Raw genomic sequence first — 18,032 nt, forward strand, 5'->3', positions numbered from 1 at the left:
CCCGTCACTAGCAGACGTCTAACCGACGTTTTCCAATTCGCGCGGCCATTCACCGGCCTCCGATCGACAAAAGCGCTGCCTCTTTTGCAAATTGCAAATTGCGGGTCTGAGCGAGCGCTCGCCGCTTGTTCCTCCCTGGAAAAACGCATCGTTCGACTCGTTACTGACCGCCACGATACTTCTCCTTCAATTTTCTCGAGACCTTCGTTGCAAACGCACTTTGATCTTCCAACCGTACAACATTAACCCCCATGTGAATTAACGTTGATCTGTTCGCTCGTCTGCTTCTGTCTAGATTTTCTTTGGCCTCTGTGAAGAATCAAGGTGTATCACGGCGAAAGGTAACTGCGTTCGGACTGCGAAGCAAGCATGCGAAACGTTTGCGAACCTTCAGACACGTGGAAAACTCTTTCTGTTCGCTCTCGGACTAGGTTTTCTTAACTTTTTAACTGGTTATCCGATCGCTTTCTTGCATATCCTCCGTAAATATTGAAAACTCGGCGAAGAAAATTCTCGTATGCAAATTTATCTTCGTCTCTGGATTATCCGTGCTTGGTTTGGATATTACCGTTTAGTTCTTAACGTTCATATTCAGGCAATCGTTCGAGACAACGCGTTTAGTTTCCGAGGTAACGACCAAAAAGGGAGCATTGCCAACGTGTTATGAACGATGCCCTGTTCGATGCTTCTGTAAATGCAGCCGTAAACGTTGTACAAGTTCGCTTTATGGTAAATTAAGCGATCGCTCAATCGCCGGTCACTGATTCGTAGTGAAACCTTTGATCACGGTTTCGGTAATTGAAACCAACCGATGCTGGAGGTTTGGGCGGAGAAATCGCCTGTGTAAATAACAGACTTTTGCTATTCCCAATGGGAAGCAGGGGGCAAGCTCGCATCGATATTCATAAGAAAACAATATCCACCATGTTTCTCGATATTGGCTTCCGCTACGTGTTTGCGTTACAAATAACTTCTCCCATGAACTTGTTTACCTCGCAGTTAAATATTTGTGTTGTTTTACAACAAACAACGGCGACGTCAATGTCAGGAAATGTTCACAATGGCAAGCAAGATACGCGCGCTTTATCTCGACCAGAAGAGTTGGAGTCGATCGATGAAAAAGCCGTGTAATTTCTCGGTGAGACAGAAGGCGGAGGACTCTTCCGTCATACATTTCTTTCCCGGCTGAACAGTGGAAATACGAGAAAACTCCTTGGAGACGCATTACTAGGAGATTCTTGTCTCTACGGTTGTGGTGGTGAGCTAAGTTTGATGCCCTTTGTCGCTTTCTCTTGCTTGCCGTCGCTCCTCTTCGCTTCAGCACCCATTGCATCGTCGTTGGACCGCAACGACTCTTTGTCGATTTTGCGGTCAGCCAATTAAACGCATTCAAAGAGATTGCGGTAAGGAAAATTTAATTGTCTTATCTGGATTATTCGTCGATAAATCCTCTTTGCGATACAGATGCCGATGCCACTTTTCAATCAACCTCTCCTTTTGCTACTTTATCTTCTTTCTCGTGGTGCTTCTACTTTTAGACTTGAGCCTCACGAAGAAAGGTAATTGATCGTAGGTAAGCGGAGATTCGTTTTTATACCGCGACTTCCAGCCGTGTTATTCTTATTAGGCCTGTAAGTAGTTGCTTATTAACGTTATATAGCGACGGGAAAATGAAATGGCCGGCTGTTACGTCGGTAATGAACACAGTAATTGGCTTCCTGTTCATGGGCTTGCCTTCGTAGTGGATTACTACGCGGAGGTTTCGGTTCGGTATAGAATGGCGTTCAAAAGCCGAATCAAAGCTTCGGTAGCTTCAGCTAGCGAGAGCAATTTTACTTTTTTCTCTGTTACTAGTACGTCGACAGAGCGTCGCCTTGGTACTCTTAATCGTTTAGGAAATTAATCTCTTCTGCCTCTTCTTCTTCTTTTGCTTTAACGTAGTTGCCTGTCAGTTCGAACGAAGTTCCCACTTCGTGCATGGATGAAGACACTTTACATGCAAGAACTTGTACAACTTTTCACTGATTACGATATAAAAGGATAACAGAGGTATATAAAATATGTACTCGCCGTAGTAACAAGGTATCGCATAAAAATATGGTAGACAGGGTGTATCCCTTATTTTATTATTTTACTTTTATTAAATAACGTGTCACCGAGTCGCAGCACCATACAGCCAGCTTCACGCTGCGGACTCCGTATTTTAGATACAAAAGATTGTGTTACTCGAATACGTGGACGATAAAAACTAATCATACAAAGTAGAATATTATAATTTACACGTAATCTAAGGAGTGGTCCGACGCCATCCCAGCGGTCAAATAACAAACATTCTTTCGTTTTGATCGGCTGACCGAGCCTTGTGATGTCTTCCGAATCTTCCACGACCAATTACAAACATTACTGTGTGTCAGTACATGGTCCTGTCGCGTCGTCCGCACACGCACACGTTCTACCGCTTTGACCATTCGGCAGACATAGCTGATCCTTGTTACACCTTCCGTTTTCGAACTGACAGGCGTTGGTCACTGTCGTGAACAGACAAACGATAATTTACGACGATGATTAATCCAATTATCGTTACGGTACGAACGACAATACGGAATTATGGTATTCGATCCGTTTAATATATTTTTAAGAGGGTGATCAGTTTGACGGAGAACAGGAGAGGAACGATGACATAAAACTTGATTTACCTCTCGGGCACGACTCAGGAACGACGACTATTCCGTATAATTTACCGCTTCCCCCTGGTGGTACCGATATGGGCGGCTTCCTGTCCCCGGTGCTCTTCATGGCAACTTCGATTTTGTGACTACGACGGTAAATAATGGATGATTGAAATATCTCCGAACTTGCATGGTACTCTACTCGATTTTCCTAGCTTATTATGATTCACACTTAAGCTTTACTATCTCGAAAGATATTTTACTGGCTGTTCGATAACGCTGAAAGCGTTTTAACTACGATATCGCTCGAATATTCAATTTATGTCGAGTATCTTTTTGTTTAGGCCGAGTACAATACGAGATAACGAAGTGCTGTTTTATCGACAACTTACGTCTTCCAATCGGTCCAATAATATTTCTGCTGGGAAATCGCGAGACCGAACGGATAGGTGAGCTCGTTGGCGATCACGTTGATATTCCTGCTATCGATTTCCATGCAGCCTGCGAACGATTATAAAAAAAAAAAGCACGGAGTGAAATTATCGAGTTACGAGACGACGATCGTGGCGTGTCTGTTAGCAGAGAAAATTTCATGGGAACATCTGTCCTTACTTATCGTAAACGTTCCGGCGTCCGCCCAGCACAGCTCATCCATCGCCCAATCGATACTTAATGAATTCGGTAACTTCACATAATCCCCTTGAAGGAAGATTGCACGACCGGTTCCATCCTCGTTGGCCCACTCCAATTTCGGCGACGCACGGTTCCAATCCGACCAAAATATCTTCCTGCAAACGATCAAATTTCCTCATTTCGTGTTACAAGCTTTTACATTTTCTCCTTAACCCAATACCGTTAAATTATAATTAATTTCCAGGCAACAGACGCTTTGCGTTCAATTTACTGGCTAGCGAATGGATGATCGAATTCGAAAAAACAATACTCACCCGCGATACGGGTGTACAGCTATTCCTCTAGGATTGACCAGTCCGTCTGAAACGAGCACCTTCCGCTTCTTCGTCTCGAGATTGGCTACCTCGACGGTCGTTTTGCCCGAGTCGGTCCAGAAAATATTTCTCGAGATCCAATCGACCGCCAGTCCCTCGGGGCTGCTAACTTTCGGCAAGAACGTCTCAGCCATCGATCCGTTGTACGTTAACTCGATTATTCGATTACCTGGAAAATAAATCTCGTCTAGACAGAGCTTCTTCGCTGGTGATATTTTCGTCAGAAATTTCCTCCGTAATCCCGGAGACGTAAAGTTTCAAGAATATTGACATTTACCGGTGATGTCGCTCGAGTAGGCTTTCCCGTTCATGCAATCGATGTCGATCGCGATAGCCATCTGTGTGTACGCTATGTAAATCGGGCTACCGAGATCTTCGTGCGTCGGCGCGAACGGAATCCTCAACGTAGCCATTCCTTGATTCACCAGCAGGAAGTTTGCTTCGTGTTTTGGTCTTTGCTCGCAGTTGGTCCCATCTCCGGCGAAACCTTCGTTGCATACGCAAGCAAACTGATTTTCTCCGGCGGCCACACACGTAGCGTCTGGCGAACAGATCGTTGGTTCGTGTCTGCAGGATGACTGGAGCAAACACGTGAAACCGTCGCCATAATAGCCCTGCAAGTAGTCACAATTCGTTAAACAACGAAATTTCTATCCAATGAATTAGTTGTAGCTTTATGTACTGCGTTAGAGAACAAAGGATAGTCGTGTCTGACCATCCACGTTTTGTTTCTACTGTCACGACTCGTAAAATCGCGCGTTTACATTTCGCCAATAACTTTCTTACACATTTGGAAATATCCTATAAAGTTGTCAACAGCACCATGTCTGACTACCGACCGTTCGTTTCTACTATTTCGTTCTGGAGCACTTTCAAAGTTGTCCGATCAGTTACATTCTTTCTCTACTTTGTAAATCTTACGAGACTGCTAATGGTGCTATGTCTGGCTACGCTTAGTCCACTACTACTGTTCCCGCTCGAACCGAGTCCAAAGTTAACTGATCGGCAGCGTTCTTATACCACTTTCAACTGCTCTATCGAATTACCAGCAACTCCATCAATATCTCATCTCACCAATTTCACCTAGAAACCCATAATTCAGGACGAATTTGCGGATTCAATAAACATACCGGCTGACAAACGCAGGCGAAATTCGCGGAGGTTTGATTGTAGCCACAGACCGCGTTCCTGCCGCAATTATTCAGCACGTTGCAGCCAATGTGGTTCTCGACGCATTGACGGACTCCGTCACCGTTGTATCCCTCGATGCAGACGCACTTGTAGCCACCTTCGCCGGTGGATACGCACTGCGCGTTTACGTGACACTGAGACGGATTCGTTGAGCAGTCGGATACCACGCAGCGACCATCAACCATACTGAATCCTGGATTACACGTGCACTCGTACCGCGAGTTTGCCGGATTGTACGAGCATCGTTCGTTCTCCAGACAATCAGTGGTGCTGCTGCATTCGTCTGCATCAGAAACGATCGTTCAAGCAAACGAATTTTGACAATCAATGGTGATTCGTTTCAGGAATGTTTTTACAATTGATTTTATCGTGTGTGATCATGCAACTGTGGAAGTGTCAAAGCGTGACGTTTCTCGGCTTTCGCGAACACAGACTGAATAGAAGCAAGTACAAGAGAATTCGTAATTTTAAGATAGACATTTTACGAGTAAAGATGTACGATAGAGGAATTGAAAAAAATAGAAAAAAAATATGGAAGGTGATATGACCGATAGCACTGCACGTAGTTCCGTCCCCTTCGAATCCTGGATTGCACACACACTTGGCTAATGACTCCTCCTGCTGGCAAGACGCGTTCGGGTCGCAAATGTCCACCTCCAAACAGGACACCTCTGTGCCAGAACAACACTTTTCATTCACTCGACAAATAACAACGCCATGGTATTTTCCCTCGAATGTGAACGGTGATATTTCGTGGGAACGAAGGAAGAACAAGATGCAAGTTAACGTACCTGTTTTTGCACACTCCATACCATCGCCCTCGTAACCGGGATTGCAGCGACACTCGTAGTCTCCGGTGGTAGCCATGTAGATACATTGAGCGTAGGGGTGACACCTGTTCACCACGTTGCACGACACTGGACACAAGCGTGTGCAATTACGATAATGCTCTACCCGATGATCCGTAATTGCTTCGACTATCCACGTCCGAGCGTTTCGTGACGGGTTTTTGTGAGTCGATCGCATCGATCGTGTTTGAAAGCGTTTACGCCTTCGTGGAGACGTGCCAAATGTTTTGTAACAGGTTGACCGTCATATTGCTCGTGTGATATTAATCGTCGAGCTAAACCATATCGTTTTATACACTAGTATTTCAAAATTGTCAATAGGACAGTAAATCTGTTGGTAAATAGATTAGATAGTGAACGAAAGGAATTTAATCGACGTGTGCAGAAAGCGTGTAGCTCGTGCGAAAGATTTTGTTAATAGGCAAAATTAGCTGAAGCCAAGCTGAGTATCATCGTACAGTGAAATCCAGATGGACCCATCGTTTCGTGGTTGAATCCGGGCCGAGGCACGCAAATTTCCCTCGAATGGTCGTAACTGTGACTCCAAGGACATACGCAGTGGTCTTCGTAGCATTCCGGGACTGGGTGTGCCGATACTAGAAAGCACGATGCAAACCGTTCGTCGCTGCTGGTTAGTAATCATCGCAAATCACACGGGATAATTATAATCATTTCGTATTTTGTGCTATCACGGCTCCGCATCGAATCATGTTCTACGTGCGATTAGTTGTCATGCATCGATACGTGTCAATCCGCTTGAGGATTAAATTTGTAATTAAATTTAATACTTCTATAATCTTCTTCCTCGAAAGATTAAAATTTCTATCTACTTTAAATTTATAATTAAATTTAGTATTTCCGTGTATTCCCTTCGGCATAAGACTGAAACTCTCATTACGATTTACTTAAATCCTCAAATTCGTAATATAAATACTTTGTCGTGCAATTTCACTGTTTCAAATTCTCAAAGCCCAAGATTAATAAACCAAACGAATTCGGGCGACACTGCGGTCGAAGAATGCATTTGTACGAACGTCCCTTTGTTGTACTTACAGTCCCGATCGGGAGAGACGTCAGTAGACCTTCCAGATCCTTCCTGCGGCATACATTCGTTATTCCGATATTCCCAGCCCCTTGGACACCAGCACATCTCCTCCACACACTGCGGTTTCGGCGGTTCGTCCACTGCGGTTGGCTCTGCTTCCGGGTAACACGTGTAGCCATCGCCTGGAAACGATAGCGATCGTTGGTTACGGAAGGTTATCGCGAGATTCGTTTGCAAATCATCGCATAGTGGAACAAGAGGAAATTGCACGATTTCGTACGAATCGCCCGAAACCATTGCGATTCCGTAGTAATTCAATTTTGTCATCGTCTCGCAAGTTTCTGACTAGCTACAATGGAATTAGCTGCTTGGTAGTTGCGTTTGAAGATATTGAAATTTGTATTAGCAGGTGGATTCAATTACTTTTGCAAAGTACCACGATATTTCGGACTAATTCGATATCCTCTGTAATACGCGAAATATTTCAAATTTCAATCGCACGATTAAATCGATTTACAGAATGTTTCTTTGCGTTATCGTGTAGTAAATCCTTACCAACGAAGCCTGGTAAGCAGATGCACACGTGCTTCTGCCTCTCGGTGTCGAAATTGCAGATACCATTGGACGAGCAGTTATCCTCGACATCGCAGGAAGCTGCAACAACTCGTCGTATAGTAGCAACCCAACTATTTCTCATGTACAAAATCAGACGATAAACGTTCTTACCACGTTGCGACGTAGGGTAGCAACCCTGTTCGGTATCCTCGAATCCAGGCAAACAGATGCAGTTAGGCGCACCTTCGATCATCACGCATTGCTCGTAATTCTCGCACCTTGTTTCCTCGCAAGAAGGAAGACCTGTATTTTCGACAAAAGGTACGCTACTTACTGACAATTCGTAAAACAGAGTCTCACCGCGGAGAGCCTCGAAAATATCGATTTTCCAGTTGAACTAGTAGCTAGGCGAGTTATCAGACTACGGTAATATCCGTTCGTTGGTAACTCACTTTCGCAGATTCGACCATCACCGGAGAATCCGGGCCTGCACTGACACGTGTGGCTGCCTTCTTGATTAATGCACTGCGCGTCGGGAGAGCACATGTGATTTCCGGCGGTACATTCGTTCACATCCACGCAAACTGCGCTTCCGTCTTCCTCGTACAAATACTGATAGCTGATAAAGAAAAAGAGAAAATTGCACGTTTCCGCGAGAAGAGTATCACCGTGGTGATTTATCTACGAACGAAATAAAATCCTTCCCGATTTTTTAACATATCTAACCGTACTACCGTAAGAACGAGAAGAAGATATCCCTTTGACGTTCTCCTAAATCTTATACGCGATCTTCGGAGAATACACGCGTAAATCAAAGTGAAACTTCTTACCCAGGACTGCAGACACACTTAAAGCTATCGCCGTCGACGACGCAGAAGCTGTGGTCGCTGCAGGTCTCTCTTCCCTGGATACAGGGATCTTCTTCTTCGAGGGGCGCCACTTTTGTATTCACCGCGAAACGTATAATTCCCTCGGTTGCCTCGTAAGTAGTGACACCTCTGTAGAACTTCAATCTGGTCGTGTCGTCCTCGGGTTCGACGTTCAGATACGGACACTCGTTATAAACGATAGTTTCGTCTTGGATAAAAGCGAGTTCCCGCTCTTCCCCACCTTCGTTCAGTTTGCAAGTTCTCTCGCTCTGCGCGCGGATCACGCCGGCGTGCGCTCTCGTATAAAGTTCTTCGTAGTCACCGTAATCGACCTTGGTGTCTCTCGCCAACTGCGGCAACGTACCTTCGATCATTGCCTCCACTTTCAGCTGACCGAACACGTCCAACCCGAGGTAATTGCTTCGTATCGTTAGTTTGTCGCCCGTTGACGGATACGTCAGCACCGTCGTATGATTGAACATGCCCCCTGAATCGATCGTTTCTCTACGTTAACCGTTGTTAACAATGGTTTCGTCTTGAGTCTTTGGTTTTGTTAGGAAATAAGAGGGAAAGGGAATAATAAAACGGAATAAAGCTAGGAGAAGCGACGTAGAATAATCGTATAGTGCTCTGCTGACAAGAAGTCATTTGTCAGGCCATACAATTTGTAGAAACAATCTACCAACCAGTGTGACGAGACGATGCTTCTTTCACTCTGTGAAGTTAGACTGGTATTTTGTTCGTGAAGCTTGTCAGCAGTACACTGTAACATCGTCGGAAAGTACCTGTAAGCTCGTATCCATTTTTCGTCTCGCCGATCGGTTTAGCGAACAGCCAACCGATCACACTGCCCAGATTACCCAACAATTGAAAACTGGCGCCAATTTCCTCGGGTACTCTAGATAGAGCCGTGTACGTTCTTCCATCTTTCGGTTGCACGTAGCACTGAAGATCTCTCGCAGGGAACTCCACGTCGTTGATCGTGCCGGAAATTCGGCCGTTTACACGCAGTGGAATATCTACAAATTTGTACAATCCTTTAAATTTTCTTAGCTATTAACTGAAATTAGCTCGTACTCGTCGTAAACCACGGTGGTCGGTTATGGAATCTTGCTATTCAAAGGGCCTAGTTCCGAGAATCCGCTGTTTTACGAGGTCATCGAAAGAGCCGCGTAGTCAGTCGCCGTGATCTATGAATAGATCAGAGAGAACGCGACCGGAATCGTCTGTTGTCGGCGTTCGTTTCGCGACACTTGTCGTTGTCGAAAAGGGAAGAGTCGGTTAAAAGTACGGGCACCTCTTGAAAGCGAATTTTTATGTAGCGTGGCTACATCAAAGGAACGTGACTCGCGTATAATTGAGGGGGTTGCTGGCTTTACGACGAAGTGGAACCGTGAAACGACGATTCTCACCGTTTGGCAGGCAGGATTTCCCATTGCCGAAGAATCCTTGCTTGCAGTGGCAGCAGAAGCCCACCTCGTAGTCGACACACGTCGCCCTGCTGTGGCAAGTCGTTGCTCCTATTCTACAATTTGGTACCTGATTCGATGCGCTGCTATCTGATCGATAAAGCAATAAGGAAACACATGGTACAGTCTGAAGAAAAACGATCGAACGAAAAGTTGCGACAATCTAAGCTAAGGATCGATAGTCGATAGAAAATTTACCTTCGATATTGTCGGGAACTTTCACGTCGCTGTCGTCGGAGATCGGTCCTACTTGGAACAGCCATTGTCCAGGTCTGTTCACGTTCGACCATCTGAAGGACGACGAGGATTACTTTCTCGGTCAAAGACAAGATAAATCGTACTTTAAACAGGCATCCAGTGACTCACTTGTCGACATTCTGAATCTGATCCGTCCCGGAACCCTTCAACGTGTACATTCTTCCTTCGCTCATTAATCCTGCTTGTGCCTTCGCGTCAGGTAAACCATTCGGGTGCGACTCACCTTGAATCCACTGTACACCATTCTCCGGATACAATAGTTCCACGTAAGAATGCGTACCATTCGACGAGATAGCTACCTGGTACGTGTTCACCTAAGAGGAATCGAATTAAATCAGAAAAGACGAAAGATAGCGATCGGTGTCGCCTCGTTTATTCGGCGGTGTATCTTGCACGTGAGAAAATTTGCCTTTATTCTTAGCAAGTCGACTCACTTCCACTCACCTTGTCGCTCTTTCCGTTATAGTATCCAACGGCCAGCCATGTGGCGAGGAAAACATGAGTCGGTACGAAATCTGCGGCATCCGCGAAAGCGCTACGAACCATTCCTCCGGCTCTGGCAAGGACTGTCGGTGCGTCCGTTTCGCCATAATACACTCTTCCAGAACCGCTAGTGTCAACGTGTGTATAGAGCGGCGCGATAACCGGATCGTCGAGCGGGAATGCGATATTGAAAAACCTTTGCATGGCCCTTGCGAAAGAGAGGACGCCATTTCCGTTTACCTGCAACCAGGTAACGTAATCTCTTTAGCCCTTACTTCTGTATTCAGCTCTTCGTAATTAAAAGTCTCATTACGCGAATGAGAATCGAAACGGAAGATCTCACAGGCTGCGTCGGCGAACTTTCGTTATCCGTTCGATGCAATCCAGAGATAAAATTTCCCCAACGGTCTTTATCCAACTTTTGCTCCACACCCCCTACAGGGAGGTTTCTAAATTTCTCCACCTTCTACGATGCGATCCTGCCTCCAGGTAGGAATCTGCATATCTAGATTCTCTTTAATCCGAGAGAAACCATGAAATAAGAACTAAGAGAACTCAAGAAATTTTCGATAGCTTCTGAACGCATTTTACGTTCTCGTTTGGTAGTCCAATCGCCCTCTTCTCTATAATTAAAATTTTAAATCTTATAACTTCCTTATCGCAACATCGGTTCAACGAACGGTTATTAAAACTAAAGAGTGGAGAAAGACGACGTTCTGCAGAGTTGCCTAGACGCATGTGTGGTGGTTGTTATTAGACAGGTAAATAGTATGAGCACGTGTCGGAAATCCGTGGATGATGTAACGAGACGTCTCGTATGCACACCAAAAGTCATTCACCCGGTGTACGCGTCGTTTAACGAAGCTGAGACACTAGAAAGGGCTCGAGTTTGAAGCTGCTCAGCTTGATGCCACGCGTCTGCGAGAGTAGACGTCGTTCCGTCAATTGGCTAAACTGAAAGGCGCGCGCGTTGCTCCACATTCGTGGCGGGAGCAGCTGTGCCGTCGGCGCCACGGAGAAACGATTCCCAACGTTTCACGAGGACCAAATTAAAACTTCACCGAAACTCTATTTTTACTTCCCCGCGAATGTTTTCGTCGGCTGGACCTCTGTCTACGCGCGGCCTACTTTGTCGCGTATTTTTGGGTCACCGAGATTCAAATCTGGAAGAAGAGGTTTAAACGCTTCAGAGTTGTTGACAACTTTGGTTTTCACTTGAGAAATATTTTTCAGAACGACGCTTCGATCTTGGTAACGATAATCGCGAAATAATGCGAGGATAGTAGACAAAGTTCGATCGAGATTCAAGTTCAAACGTTGAATCTCTTAGTTTGCAGATCGTATCTTTGAATATTCGATTGTTACGCTGTATCAAATGCCTACCAAGCGGACAATTTCACAGCTCGATACGATTATGAAACAGTGTCATAACACGCATGAACAATGCGCTTCCAGGTCGAGTACCAAACAAATGGAAAGACGGAAGTGAAGCTTCGTAGTTAACGACCCTGGCTAATTGACGAAGTTTAACACGTCAACGAAATTCCGGCCTGGTTTCGACCGCTCTCACGTCCCGATTTCTCGGCTCGAACTTCTGATTGTTCAACGCTCGTATTGTTTTCACGTGCTACGGATATTACTACCGTGTCGAATTTAACACCCAAGCCTGCGCGTATTATTCAACGAGCGATCTGGTCGCAAGAATTGACACAAATTAAATGGACCAGACAAAGATCCTCTTCATCAGGCGCCGACTCGCTGTCACGTTGCTCTTTAAATGCGTGACATTATATGCATACAGTTTTATTGAATTATTTGGTCATTTTATTCGTTTTATTTTGTAACTATCCGGATTTTTTCGGATGTTAAAAGAATTCTCACGATCTCTCAAAGGCTGTTTTACTTTTTCAATCGCACAATTTCATCCCGATTCAACGTTTGTCCCTTCAGTTTCGCACAATTTCATCCAGTGACTTCAACGCGAAGAAACAGTTCTAATTCTGCTTTGAAACCGCGTCGCGGTCAATCGAGCCTTTTCTTCGCGATCGATGCGACCAATTTCACGCCATCGGAATCTAATTGAAAAAAGAGTTCAAGGAAAAGAAAAAACGAGTGGAAAAAGAAGAGTCCACATCCAAGTCGCCGTAATTATTCCGATCAACCGTCCAGCTTTTCTCTCCTTTTATTCCCGGCCACGATCAATGACAATCGGCACGAGCTTGCCATTTCCGATTAGATGATTTTTCGTGTGATAATTACGAGGGCACCGGCAAGCCGGGATCACCGATAATCGATGGGACATGGCAACCAGCTCGAGAGTGGACATCGATCGCGTCTTCTCCGACTGTCCTTCTCTCTCTCTTTCTCGCCTGTCTTTCTCTCGATCCGTACTCGAACGTTTTGACAGTGGCGAGTTTCGAGAGGAGAGTCGGGACTAACGCTATCTCCGTCGGGGCTATCGCTTGGGTCGTAGGTCACAGCTGAGCCGATGACACACACGCACACACGTAATCCCCGGTAATCGTGAACGAGAGAGAATACGGTGAAAATAGATAGAGGCTGCCTGGAAGTAATACGACGAATCCATCTTACTCGCCGATTCTCTTCCTGATGTCACTGATTATGCCAGCTGCTCGCTCGTTAAATAAAAACCCGAGGGGACTCGCATCGAATGGAATAATTCAAATGAACCGACTGTAATTCCACCTCCTCGTAATTTTAAATATACACGACGACACGATCGGACAGTTGGTTAGATTTATTGTCTGTTACTGGGATAATTTTTCGCTCGTTCGAATAATCAGTTTCCGCGGGCTGTTATTCGAATTTAGCTCAGGGGAAAGAGGACTTTCACGAGCAGAGATATGTTACCTCTCTCTGATAGCTTTCGAAACTTCAATAAAATTAAACGCGAAAGAAGAAATCACTGGGACGCGGTCACTGGAAAACCGCGATCCACGAGAGCTTCAATTAGCCGGGCAAACAACAACCGCGACTCCGTTAAATGGCAACTTCGTGCACGTTTAAACTTGAAAATTCTATCGTTTCACGGGACACTTTACAGGAATAACGAGCAGAGATTCGCGGTCTGGGGATGATCGCGCAATCGCGCCTGGAACCTACGCGTTTCCAACGTTAGCTAACGATCACACTCTCGACGAAGATCGTTCCGACAGCGAACGATCCACTTTTCTTTCTTTCTACGAGGATAGATCATGTTTTCGAGACACGGGGTGGACAAGGCGAGTCGCACGCGCTAACGCAATCGTGTAATCGGCCGCAATCATTCTGATGACTGCGAATCGTCGACGATAAGCGACGAAATAGAGATGATTGTCGTGTAGGCAGAGCTTCTAAGTAGACCGTCGCGGATATATCGCAGCTCGTATCTGTGTCAATCAATTCGTCGGACCTAACGCAAGTTTGCATGCCAAACATCTATTCAAGTTTCAATCCCTTCGATTCTCCTAAGAAATTGCATTTAGATTCAGACATTTTCGTCGCGTGCGATAAATTATCGGACATTTACCGCCTGATTCTTTGTTCCTGATTGCCATCTAACGCGACGATTGCCCGTTAATCGACTGCACTTTGATTGCTCGATTTAGAGTCGTTAAATCAATGGGACATATCTGACAGTGGCGGCGTAACGTTTTACAGTAAGCGACACGCGGCTTCCTCTCGAATTTGTCATTTGCCAAGAGACTGCTTACATTAGAAATAATTTCACACGACTACGTTATTGGCGGTAATTTAATTAACCAGGAACTTTTCAAACAAGCCTAATTGGGCTTCGCGACGCGGGATGACGTCGCCGGGAAGATCTGGAAGAATCGTTCGCGGAATTTCACAACGTCCCCGGTGCGCTCCTCCTACAAATCGTCCGCTAACTAATGTGGGAAAGCGTCAAGGCTAATTGGCTGCGTTTACGCCGTAAATCGTCGGTCGCATTAACGTCCATCTGGATGCAAATCCACCGGCCGGCTTCCGATACCATTCGTTTAGCGAGATCGTATCGTTCGCGGACGAACACGCGGATAACCAACAGGTATCTCTCTTCGCTCTCGGTTCAATTTCCGCGGAACGGCGCGCAATATGCGCCGGCTAATTGCCGCTTCGCGCCGTTTCTCCCTTTTCCACTCGATGAATCAAACGCGCGTCGAATCCCGCTTACGTATTTATCTATTTAATTAGCGACGTTCGTCGATTGTTGTTCGGAAATTTCAGCGCTACTTTTGCCTGCGTGTCTCGTCGGTTCATCGTGCCTCCTCTACGTCCTTGCGTAATGGGGAAGAAGGCTAATTAAATATTTATCTGATGCTCGACGGAGCTTAATTACGCGCGGCTGCGCGAAAAACGAGCCTAGCTTTCGAGCCAAGGCGAAATGGATCGAGGAAGTCGCAGTTAACAGCGCGCCTGATCCCACCTATCGGGACCACATCTTGATGAACGAGGATGCTCGAATACGCGTATGCTCGTCTCTTCGCGTATCTTAGCGATCGAGACTCCGTTCTCCACTCGTTAACCGAGTATCCTGCGATTATTTGCCGATAATTCGTCTCCCTTCCGGTCGTCGAAAACATTTAGCAGGTTCATTCGATAAATGCACGGTGCCGAAACGCGAATGTCGCGTTGATAACGTGTCCACTATTCGGCATGGCACGACGATCGCGTTATCGAGCGTGTCGATGAATGGAACGCTATACTACGAGATTCATCGTCATCGTGCACGTGGTCGATGTAGCAAAGTAGGGGGTACGGTGAAGTAAGCTATAAAATTGTTATTTCCAAGCTATTTTTCTACCAGGTAATTATAATTACGCAACGTTTAACGTATCAATGAAGGACATCTTATTAAGAAGGTAGCAGCCGGTCAGCCGTAAATGGGTTCCATCGGCGTCACGAGTCACGGGTTGCAGTTACCTCGAGCCGATCGCGTGTTTTCCTACGTGCGGCTTTTTACGCGGCGATGAAAACATGACGCCGCTCGACACGCATGAGATCACGCACCTTGACTCGCTTGGATCAATTAGAACGAAGATTCATCCGAATACCTACGTCGCATCCGTACGCGTGGGGGAGGCGTACCGTGCAATCAATGTCCATTCACGCTCCGTACGACGCTTGCGAATCGGTTCGTGGAAAAGTGAGATCACCGGAGAACTAACTACAGTCCTCCTCTAATCTCGCAGTGTTTGCCTTCCATGACTCAATAGCGTTCGCGACTAATCTAATGGCATTGCGTCAAAAATTCGAATGTCGATAATTTAAGGACATCTTATCTGTCTCTTCCCTTGTCTCGGAGAAAGAGTTTCATTCTCGAATCGATCCTCGCGTATCTGACAATTGTCTTCGGTGTTCGAGAAGTTTCCGTGAAACTGTGAATCTTATCGCAAAGCTCTCGTTCAGCCGATCGCCGAAGGGACGAGTTCCACGTTCGGGGGAACATGATCCGCGTGACAAGTGACGCGTACCGAGACAGAGAATATGAGAAGCTGCTCGTGCGACGACCCAAGCGCAATTAAGCGATTGCGCGCCGGCTGCGGCCGTTTGACCGTCATCGCGGACAATGAATTCGTGTCACGCCAGAAAATGACGCCAGATTAGACCACGAGCCGAATTAAGGGGATGACCGAATGTTCCTGGCTTTCCCTCGTTCCGCGCGAATTAATATCAACGAAACGAATTACACCATCGTCGAAAATGTGGTTGCTTCTGCCTCGCGTTCTTCGATCTCTACGTTTTTCAAATTTTCTTTCTCCTCTCCTTGTTACATCTATCGAGGCAAAACGAAACGATGCGTTTCCCGAGGGAACGGCTTGTTATATTTAAACAAGGGAGAAGAGACGTTTCATCGTGCAACGCGCACGAGTGCCGGTCCTAATTTAAAACATTAAATAAACGATTTTCCTGTTGCGCTCTCCCTTTCCTCACAAAGCGTAAACAGTGGCACGCGCGCTTCGTGTTTACACAATTTCGCGCGCTGCAAGGGTTATTCGACGTTCGAGCGGCTGCAGCCCGTGGCCCTCTATCGAAGTTTTACCGTGTATTTTTGTGAGCACCGAAATTAAACGGGGCCGGATGCGAGTGGCCACCGTCGCCCGATGGAAAACCACAGAGATCCACGCTGCTGGATAAAAATAACGATTTATCTGTCGAATCGTGTGGCTTCCTGTCTAGCTTTAAAATAAATCCGCGTGCTTTGCCAATTTAGCGCGTAATATAGAACATTTTATCGCGAAAACTCTCAACCAATCTCACTTTTTCCAATCGATCCGTTGAAACGCAAGGAAAAGAAATCAGGATGGAATAAATTAAAATCAATAATCTAGAGAAACAAATCACCGATAAATAAATAAAAAAAAAATATATATATATAAACTGGTGTACTCACGAATATGGAATTGAAGATCTTATCGTAGAATGCGATCGGTGTCTTGAGAATTGTCTCCGCGGATAGAAGCAACCCGTTTACGTCCGATTGTAGGATCGAGGAACCAGGTGTCGTGTAAGGGTACAAATCGTTCTTGTTGAGGGCTGCGGCGAAAGGCGCGAGTAAGGCCCCAACCAGGGCCAGCACCACAGCCAGCCGCGAGACGCTGAGAGGACGCGCGCGACGAGTCATTCTCTCTCGGACTGCCTTCACGCTACTGTCGATCGACACCGCCACGACGACGATGAGTTCTCGCTTGCCGCCCCTTAATCGCCTTTGCCCGCTCATCCTCTCGGCCGCTCTTCTTTCGAACGCACGAAACATCGTCTCTCTGCTCTCTCCCGGTGCCGCCGATAATTTCGTGCTACTACCCCCTCCATCGACACGGTCTGTCTCGGATCGCTCGCCTCTATTCCCGCGAGGGCACACGCGAGTATTGTCGCGGTTTCGCGCGATATTGCGGGTGTCTTTATATCTTTTTTAAATTTTTTATTCCTTCGTATTTCCGATTTTCGTAACCTCTTTGGAATGAAACTCCTTGCGATAAATATAGAAGTGGCGCAGATTGACTTTGTATTTTCTAGAAGTGCAACGGGTAAACGATAACAGATCAGGACGTGGGAAACGACGAAATTGATCGCGATACGATCAATCTATTATGTCGGTTACGTTATAAATCTAATTTAATTACGCTATGAATCTGGCTAATTACGCTATAAATCCAAAGACCTATATGTTAGAATTATCGATGTTCGTTATACTACTGTCTAAACGTCATAGTCTTACGTGTTATTATATCTGCTGAAAATTCCACGAAGCCATGCACACAGAGTGTCCATAAATAATACTTATCCTGTTTACTACAACTGATTATCATTGACTCGACTTAATTATCAGGCTTCCGATAATATCTATAGCTTCGAATTCATTCATTCTCCCGTTAATTTAGTGTTCTACGTCTCTTTAAATAATTTACGATAGCATCATGGTTGTATAATGCATCGGAAGGGAAATACTGTAGCAAAGATACGCGCTTATTTTTATTCGGCAAAGCGTTATCTATTATCTGTTGCGCGCAACGCAAACGAGTTTCATTTCGCGGTTCATTCAATTGCAGTTTCGATCGCCAAGGTCTGCCGGATTACGCGGCGTGATCTTTGCACGAGCTTTTAATGATTTAATTATAGCAATAATCGTCATTCACA

At 45.7% G+C, this 18,032-nt stretch overlaps 1 protein-coding gene across 5 annotated transcripts; it reads right to left on the reverse strand.

The window, feature by feature from the left end:
- Window positions 1–2,112: 2,112 nt before the first annotated feature.
- Window positions 2,113–17,130, reverse strand: LOC100748764 (nidogen). Of its 5 annotated transcripts, XM_012384320.3 has the most exons (21): window positions 16,789–17,130; window positions 10,356–10,634; window positions 10,020–10,225; window positions 9,852–9,943; window positions 9,597–9,743; window positions 8,970–9,203; window positions 8,146–8,671; window positions 7,768–7,934; window positions 7,487–7,618; window positions 7,316–7,414; window positions 6,769–6,942; window positions 6,174–6,311; window positions 5,659–5,784; window positions 5,416–5,538; window positions 4,807–5,150; window positions 3,954–4,290; window positions 3,617–3,845; window positions 3,282–3,457; window positions 3,062–3,170; window positions 2,697–2,815; window positions 2,113–2,528 (listed from the first exon to the last, which is right to left on the reverse strand). In XM_012384320.3, the coding sequence occupies exons 1-21, from the start codon at window positions 17,113–17,115 to the stop codon at window positions 2,401–2,403; spliced, it is 4,212 nt and encodes a 1,403-aa protein (XP_012239743.1). In that variant the 5' UTR covers window positions 17,116–17,130; the 3' UTR covers window positions 2,113–2,400. The 5 variants fall into 5 exon arrangements, with proteins under 5 accessions (XP_012239743.1, XP_012239747.1, XP_012239746.1 ...); XM_012384324.3 differs by lacking the exon at window positions 6,174–6,311; XM_012384323.3 differs by lacking the exon at window positions 5,416–5,538.
- Window positions 17,131–18,032: the final 902 nt, after the last annotated feature.

This window comes from Bombus impatiens, unplaced genomic scaffold (assembly GCF_000188095.3).
Source record: "Bombus impatiens unplaced genomic scaffold, BIMP_2.2 scf_0248, whole genome shotgun sequence".
NCBI lineage: Eukaryota > Metazoa > Arthropoda > Insecta > Hymenoptera > Apidae > Bombus > Bombus impatiens.

Coding starts and splice junctions, on each gene's coding strand:
- LOC100748764 (XM_012384320.3), bottom strand. CDS start 17,115: ATGAGCGGGCAAAGGCGATTAAGGGGCGGCAAGCGAGAACTCATCGTC. Junction 5,539..5,658: donor TATGGAGTGTGCAAAAACAG/GTACGTTAACTT, acceptor GTTCTGGCACAG/AGGTGTCCTGTTTGGAGGTG. Junction 4,291..4,806: donor TCGCCTGCGTTTGTCAGCCG/GTATGTTTATTG, acceptor GACTACTTGCAG/GGCTATTATGGCGACGGTTT.